At 38.9% G+C, this 8,725-nt stretch overlaps 1 protein-coding gene across 1 annotated transcript; it reads right to left on the bottom strand.

Annotated features, from left to right (window-relative positions):
• Positions 1-296: 296 nt before the first annotated feature.
• dhrs13b.2 (dehydrogenase/reductase (SDR family) member 13b.2) lies at positions 297-8,205 on the bottom strand. The gene is made up of 8 exons (XM_063016751.1): positions 8,096-8,205; positions 6,239-6,427; positions 5,893-6,150; positions 5,242-5,571; positions 3,168-3,497; positions 2,126-2,218; positions 1,086-1,108; positions 297-863 (listed from the first exon to the last, which is right to left on the bottom strand). Exons 1-8 carry the CDS (start codon positions 8,139-8,141, stop codon positions 855-857), a joined length of 1,278 nt encoding a protein of 425 aa, XP_062872821.1. The 5' UTR covers positions 8,142-8,205; the 3' UTR covers positions 297-854.
• Between the last annotated feature and the right edge of the window lie 520 nt (positions 8,206-8,725).

Here is an 8,725-nt window from a genome sequence, read left to right as displayed (position 1 = left end):
GGTTACAAAAGGAAAAATGTACAAATGGCGCAAACTGGCTACTGATGAATGAAAACTTTCTAGATTAGTGGTGCCTTAGGCGGGCTGGGGCATAGCTATGGTAACAAACCACAAATTAAAGTGACAGTGGCCACTTTTTAAGTAAATCACGTTGACCTGTTTGAATGAATTGACCTGTGAGATCGACATATTGCACACCCCTGCAGCATTAAAATCATAACCTAGTTTAGTTAGGGATATTTTGCAGTTTGTAATATTTGTACTATTGAAAACATAGTAAAGACACTTCTCAAAGAGACGTTTAATCCACAACAATCTTTAATGCTCACAAACAAAAACATGGCAGACTGCTTTTCTAAATGGCTAGCATCGATCTAGTTTGCCTTGTAACTCTAAGAACCCAAAATTCTACCCTATGCACCAACAACACACTCAAACTCATTCAAACAAACATTTTTATTTCCATTTTCAACTAATTAGGTCTACAGCTAATTAATATACGCTGTTCAGTATTAATTTTCAGCTTTGTAGTCACACAGCAGCCATCAAAATTTACTAAATGAACTCATTTACATTCAGTGTTAGATTATTATCACAAGTTGTGATACACAGCAAGCTGGCAGGTTTCTTACAGTTGATTCTAGATGATTTTTTAATGACATTAATACCACACACTGATCTGTCTGTAAGCATCAATGACTTCATTAGGCGTCAGATCAAAGACGGTGTTCTGTGATTTCAACGTGAAAGACCTGATCAAGCAACCTGGCAGGTACAGGAAGGAAGGAGGTGAGGAAGGAGAAGGATTGTGGTTTCTGTCTCCATGGAGTGAAGCTGTAATTCTTCTAGCATGGTTACCAGAGCTGCACACAAGAGACACTGTGTAAACACGCTGTGTAAATGCACACATGGCAAACACATGCAGTAAGACCTTCAAACACACACACACACACACACACATGCGCACCCAGGTCGAGGTAAACACAAACATAATTAATTAAAGACATCTTAACTTACGCTTAATATGTTTATTGTTTAGAAATAGCAGTTGTAGCAATTTACAGGTGTTTAAACAGTTTCCTTACCTTGTTTGGTGCTTGTCTTTTTGCTGCAAGTGAAAACATAATATAAATTATAATTATTTACAGTTCGATCAGCCATAAGATTAAAACCACCTCCTTGTTTCTACACTCACTGTGCATTTTATCAGCTCCACTTACCATATAGAAGCACTTTGTAGTTCTACAATTACTGACTGTAGTCCATCTGTTTCTCTGCATGCTTTGTTAGCCCCCTTTCATGCTGTTCTTCAATGGTCAGGACCCCCACAGGACCACTACAGAGCTGGTATTATTTAGGTGGTGGATCATTCTCAGCACTGCAGTGACACTGACATGGTGGTGTGTTAGTGTGTGTTGTGCTGGTATGAGTGGATCAGACACAGCAATGCTGCTGGAGTTTTTAAACACATCACTGTCACTGCTGGACTGAGAAAAGTCCACCAACCAAAAGCATCCAGCCAACAGTGCCCCGTGGGCAGCGTCCTGTGACCACTGATGAAGGTCTAGTAGATGACCGACTCAAACAGCAGCAATAGATGAGCGATCGTCTCTGACTTTACATCTAGGTGGACCAACTAGGTAGGAGTGTCTAATAGAGTGGACACCGTATTTAAAAACTCCAGCAGCGCTGCTGTGTCTGATCCACTCATACTAGCACAACACACACTAACACACCACCACCATGTCAGTGTCACTGCAGTGCTAAGAATGATCCACCACTCAAATAATACCTGCTGTGGTGGTCCTGTGGGGGTCCTGACCATTGAAGAACAGCATGAAAGGGGACTAACAAAGCATGCAGAGAAACAGATAGACTACAGTCAGTAATTGTGGAGCTACAAAGTGCATCTATATGGTAAGTGGAGCTGATATAATGGACAGTGAGTGTAGAAGCAAGGAGGTGGTTTTAATGTTGTGGATGATTAGTGAATATATATATATATATATATATACCCGTCCCCATCCCATTTATGCACATATACATAAACGTACACATATATTCTTACAACTTTATACACATTCAGCACTAAGTAATGACCAATTTAAACAACAAACAAACTTACTAGCAAAGAGCTGAGGCAGCAGCCAGATCAGTATTCCCACCATGACCAGGATAAATACAAATACTAAGAAATACCACAGTGCTGATTCTTCATCTGTTGTGAGAAGAACAAACACAATAACACATTAATGTACTGTTGGACAAGTATGTCTGAAATACATCTGTACTGCCATCTAGTGGTACAAACATGTTACTTCTGGGACCTTTCCTTGACGGTACTTTCCAAGTTACAGTTTTTCCTAATTGCTTTGGTGCATTTCTCTGATCAGAATCTGCAATATTGTTTACAGTTGTGCACAGCTCTACCCAAACGGTGTTTCTTATGTTTGTTGTAAATAAGTTTGTACTTTGCTTTAGCACAATGCTGTGAACAAATTAGAATTGCAAAGAGCATATGCAGTAAAAATGTGAAACATACTGTACGTATTGAGTGTCTTGTACTCATTTACCTCACTAAATACAGTAATGTGTAACCTAACTGTAGATTTCAAATGGGTGTGCTAATAGTGTATAGTGCTGTCTTGAGCATTTTCAGGTAGTGTCACCATGATCTGACTTTTTTGCATTGCAAAACACTTACAGAGTGAACTGTCATAATGAAAACATGACAAAGCCATTTGACTATCTTGTTCATAAACAATGTTGTCAGGACTTTTTATTTTGATGACACTGACACTTTCATTGACATGAATACTTGCTTTTGAGGAATGAACTATCCATTTTGGGCAAGTGACACGCTTTTGAAGGTTATCAACTAGGTTTTGCAGTTTGTACTAATTGTTTTGAGAAATGTACTTACTGTTGTGCAAATGTTAATAGTGATGTGAGAAATGCACCAAAGCAACTGAGAAAAACTGTAATTAGTCTAAAAATCTAATCTAATCCTGTCTGCTATGAAATAAAAGTCAAAGTAAATGTAAGAAACACTGCATCTTTATTTTATTTGCATTTTCCATACTGTCCCAACTTTTTCTGAGTTGGGGTTGTAGTTCAAGTAACGTGTAGTATAATATAAAAAAGTAAATCAGCTTGCCATGGCTTACCTGTGATGACGAGGGTAAAACTCTTGCGAATCGGTGTACGCAGAGCCTGATGGTTCACTCTGCAAGTGTACCTGGACCCAGAATCGTCAATGCTAGGCTGAAGCAGGAAGAAGGCCGAGAAGGAGTATGTGCCATCCTTATTGTGACGGTGACTAGAGTACAAAATGTTCTTCAGAACCACGGGCAGTAGGTTTGAACCCACTGGCTCCTGTAACCACTCGATGTTCACATCAAGTGGGTAGTAGCCGTCAGCATTACACACCACCTTCTGCTCTCCTCCTGGTGGTAAGGACAAGGATGTGTCCACATTCAGTGACACACGTGGCGGTTCTGAGGAAAGGGATGAACAAAAAAGAACCATGGTTAAATCATTGACTAAAGGTAGTTGTTTTAATTGTAACTTGGCATACAGCATCCATGCAGTTTACTAAAACTAACTAGCTGTTAGCAATAGCCCATTGCTATTTAAATTTAGCTACAGTAAATAAAAGCTTTTGGTCAACTACAGTGGTACCTTGTAACTCAACGTCCCCTACACTCAAATAGCGCAAAAGCTATTTTGTCACTTCTCATGTGAATGTAAATACAGTATTCCAAGATCAAGCATTTCCACGATTAAGAAGCATAAGGAAACAATAAAGAAGGAAATCTAAAGTGCAGGTTTTATTGTTTTTATTTTTTATTTTTGGTGTGTTTGTATTATATTTGTTATTTTCAGTGTATAAGTGTCAAAACCACCCCATTATTTTACATTATCCTAAAATATATGCAGTTCCACTGGGCCATGGAACACATTAACAGGTTTCCCATACATCATTATGGGAAAAAATACAGTTGTACCTTGAAACTCAACGTCAATTGGTTCTGGGAGTGGCGTTGAGTTTAAAAGGTATTTTTTCCCATAAGGATGTATGGGAAATCTGTTAATGTGTTCCATGGTCCTGTGGAACTGCATATATTTCAGGTTAATGTACAAGAATAATATAAAAACACAGAAATACAATTAAAAAAACAGTTACTTATGGTTCTTAATTAATGGAGAGAACTTATGAGCAGTAACAATTAAGAGAGTATTAGTGTTTCTATGTCACATTAAGCTTTTTTTTAACAATAAGCGTTTTAGACTCTCGGAAAAGCTGATTCTCACAATTTCTCAGCACCCCAAGCTATAACATAAGTTTAAAAGTGAAACAGGAGAAAAATCCAGATAAACACAGATACATGTGCAGCTTTCAGAGTAGACTTGACGGTTATTCCACACAAATGGAGATTCGTCTCATATTCGCACTTTGATGACGTTTTACCGCACTGCTCAAGCCGAGCGATGAACAATGCAGCAGTCGCACACACGTCGAGTTTAAGGATACAAATTTCTTGACGAAGGGTGTTGAGTTTCAAATATTTTGAGTTTAGTGTACGTTGAGTTACAAGGTAGCACTGTATCTTGAAACTCAACGCCTTTTAAACTCAACGCCACTCCCAGAAGCTGCTTGAGTTTCAAGGTACCACTTTACATTCATTACAATACATTTAAAAGTGGAATGTTTTGGATGGTCTGATCAGGTCAGCTAAAGCAAACACAGTATAAAATCCAGTATGGTACCAGTAACTGATTGTTTTGGGCAGTTCGTAATATTAAAGCATAGACAATTGATCAAGAACTAAATAGATCACGTTATAAATGTTAAATGATTCCATATAATTAAGGAAACATGTTATATAGTAAGTCTGTCCCATAAATTAACTGGTTTAACCAATGTCTTAATAAAAGTGTTTTTCATTGTTTATGGTAAGTTGGCTAGTTTACTTGTAATTCCAATGTAAGCAAAATATCTAACCAAATAAAAAAATAATAAAATTAATTTGGACCTGCTGCATTTTTTTTTACATCTGGTCCTGTTGTGGTCATATTAATTTCAGTAACATTTCGACTGTGATTGCAGCTATAATCATTTAGCAGATTCTTTTACCCAAAGCTGACATTTATGGGTCCCAGACTCCTTAAAACTAGCACAAATTGCAAAATGCTAAGCTATCTGTGCCCTCTCTTATATAACATGCTTAACCGTCCTACCTTGGATGCTCAGGGTGATATCGTTGCTGCCGTAGAGTGGCGGGACAAGTACTGAGCACATGTATGTGCCCTCGTTAGACTGTGTAGCGAGAGGGATTTTCAGAGAGGCATTTCCTGTTCCCAGGGTTTTAACAGACACTCCGCTGCCTTGGCTCTTTCCAGTGCGACTGTAGTGGCTGAAGAGCAAAGTGCGCTCGCCACGCCGCTGAAATCTCCATTCAACGGTCACGTTTGGCGACTTATGATCCACAGCAAACTGACAGTGTAGCGTCTGCTCCTTCAGAAGACCCACGTGAACAGTAGGCGTGTTTGTCAGTACAATCATGGAAGCTGTTGAAAGAGGACAAAGACTATGAGGATGCTAATACGATACTTCCTAAAGTGTTTTTATTAACAGCATCTATACAATAGATACATGATATCACACTGAAAACAGACAGTATACTGTAGATTAAAGAAAAAGAACAAAAGCACCACCAATACCAGCTGCTCAATCCACCAATGTAGGCTTTCAACAAGGCTTTGGTCATAATGTTATGCCTGGTCGGTGTATCTTTGTACTGCTTTTGATTAATTACAGGTCAAAGAGTATTATGTACATATAGAAGTATTTATTTAAAGGCCTATCTTTAAGACAGGGGCTATACTTACCTGAGGTGGTCAAAATTCCTTGATCTCCAATCTGTATCTTCTCTTGATAGCCTTCCTGTGCAGGTGTGTGTCTGAGAAAGGTGGTCAGGACAAACTGGCCCTTAGTATGATGGAGAACACAAGTAAACCAAACATCGTTGTCTTGAGCGCCAAAACCAGGCCAGCGCATGACAATTCCTCCTGTGTTATATCTATGGATCTCACACTCCACCATGTCCTCACCACCTTTCATATAGTGTCTCATATCCACCTTTGAAGCTGTGTACAGGAAATATGTTCAGCATTGATCATAATAGATCATTGATAATAGGTAATTGATTTAAAGGTTTAATGATTACACACTCACTTGTGACAAGGAAGGTAATAGCATCATTGTGTACAGGGTGGTCTCCTGGATTGCCAAACTGCAACACTGCATTTCTGAAGTGGAATTTGGTTTCATTTACCCCCTCAACATTTATTTGTCTTGTTTCATCCCTAAATTGGCAAGGCAGCCATCGGACATCATGCTCAGACTGAGATCCAGATACATCCGCTGAAAATGAATTTAGACATTAACATACAGACATTAACATAGTGTGTCACCTTCGAACCAATGGGAATCCATTTATTTATTTAGCTATGTGTTATTCAAACCCATTTTGGAAAGTTTTGCAAAATTCAATAAAACAAGACTGTGTACAATATGTACAACCCCAGATCAGAAAAGTTAGGACAGTATGGAAAATGCACCGCCACTCAAGAACCACCACTCACCAATATCTGATATAACCACATGGGTGAGGGATTACTTTGGCAAACATTTGTCAGGCACTACAATACAGAGTTACATGCACAAATGCCACTTAAAACTTTTCTGTGCAAAAAAAAAGCCTTATGTTGACCATGTCCAGAAGCCGCATCGACTTCTCTGCGCTCTGAGGCATCTAGGATGGACCATCACACAGTGGAAACGTGTATTGTGGTCAGATGAATCAGCATTCCAGGTCGCCGTGTGCTCCGGAGCAAAGACGAAAAGGGCCATCCAGACTGTTATCAGCAACAAGTCCAAAAGCCAGGGTCTGTCATGGTCGGGGTCGTATCAGTGCCCTTGGTAAAGGTAATTTAAACTTTTGTGATGGCAGCATTAATGCAGAGAAGTACATTGAGATCTTAGAGCAACATACAGTATGCTGCCTTCAAGATGTCGCTGGGCATTTTTCAACAAGACAATGCAAAACCACATGCTGCACACATTACAAAAGCACGGCTGCGGAGTAAGAGGGTACGGGTACTGGACTGGCCTGCCTGCAGTCCTGACCTATCCCCAACAGAGAACGTGTGGAGAATTTTAAGACGACAACCTCGTACTGTTGCACATCTTAAGACGTGTTTGCAAAATAAAACCTGAAACACTAAATCACTTGGTATCCTCGGTGCCAAAGGAATAACAACATTACAAAGTGGTAAATGCTTTACTGTCCCAACTTTTTTTGGAATGTGTTGCAGGCCTGAATGCAGGAATAGAGGTTTATTAACAAATGAAATGAAGTTGAGCAGATAAAACATGAAATAGCTCAGGTTCATACTATCTGCAATGAAATAAAAGTCAAAGTAAATGTAAGAAACTGTCCCAACTTTTTCTGATTTGGGGTTGTATATACAGAGAGCAAACTGTAGAACAAAAGCAGAGTCATCACACTATCTAGCTATGTGTTATTCACAACCCCATTTTCAGAAAAGTTGGGGGATTTTGTAGCAGTTGTGCAACTGGAATCTTTTTCCATTCTTGCTGCCCAACAGTCAGTGATTGTTGCTCTCGGATTCTGTATGGTTTCAATAAGAGAATGAACATGTTTTTGAACATTGTTATTTTGCTCTTCACGTTGTAATGACTGTACAGTAGATTAGGGAGTTACAATAGCCAAACGGTTGCAAATTCTGGATAATTGAAAGTGAAACCAAATCAGACATCGCCACATAGCCTATAATCAACCACATTAAAACAATATTAAGTTTACTATTCCATACAGTAGAATTGATATTAATTATATCAAGTATTAATTCTAAAATGCATACAATTCTATTAGTATACCGTATGGTCATATAGCGTCCAGCAGATTGTGCTGGCATTAGTACTGTAGCTACAATTTGTGACAGGTATGGACTGATACTGTATGTCTTAAATAATTAAAAGTATATTCAGCCATTAAATCATATTTACCTGAACATAATATTCCAAGAACAAGCCCACAAAACGCAATATTCATGACAGAACTCTTTCTTTTAGAGACCTCCAGTCGGAGCGCCAACAAACCGCCATGCAAACATGAACACTTACTTTCACTTTCATTTCAGCACAGAAGTTATTAACTCTTACTGCTCCAAAAAAGAAGAGAACATAAACATACACCGATCAGCCATAACATTAAAACCACCTCCTTGTTTCTACACACATTGTTTATTTTATCAGCTTCACTTACCATATAGGAGCACTTTTTAGTTCTACAATTTTACTGACTGTAGTCCATATGTTTCTCTGCATGCTTTGTTAGCCCATTTTCATGCTGTTCTTCAATGGTCAGGACTCTCCCAGGACCACCACAGAATTTGTATTATCTGGGTGATGGATCATTCTCAGCACTGCAGTTACAATGACATGGTGGTGGTGTGTTGGTGTGTGTTGTGCTGGTATGAGTGGTACCATGAGTGGTATGGTAGTCCACTCACTGTCCACTCTATTAGACACTTATTTTACATTTTACATTACATTTTCAGCATTTAGCGGACACTTTTTTCCAAAGCGACTTACAGTACAGTATACTGTCTAAGCTATTTAGGGTTAAGGGCCTTG

The sequence above is a fragment of the Trichomycterus rosablanca genome, chromosome 20 (genome assembly GCF_030014385.1).
Source record: "Trichomycterus rosablanca isolate fTriRos1 chromosome 20, fTriRos1.hap1, whole genome shotgun sequence".
Classification (NCBI taxonomy): Eukaryota; Metazoa; Chordata; class Actinopteri; order Siluriformes; family Trichomycteridae; genus Trichomycterus; species Trichomycterus rosablanca.
This window is presented reverse-complemented; position numbering and strand designations above follow the sequence as displayed.

Excerpts from the sequence above, each read along its gene's own strand:
- dhrs13b.2 (XM_063016751.1), bottom strand. The coding sequence starts at position 8,141 with ATGAATATTGCGTTTTGTGGGCTTGTTCTTGGAATATTATGTTCAG. Across the intron at positions 3,498-5,241 it reads TATCACCCTGAGCATCCAAG|AACCGCCACGTGTGTCACTG; the intron begins GTAGGACGGTTA and ends CCCTTTCCTCAG. Across the intron at positions 2,219-3,167 it reads TTTTACCCTCGTCATCACAG|ATGAAGAATCAGCACTGTGG; the intron begins GTAAGCCATGGC and ends TTCTCACAACAG.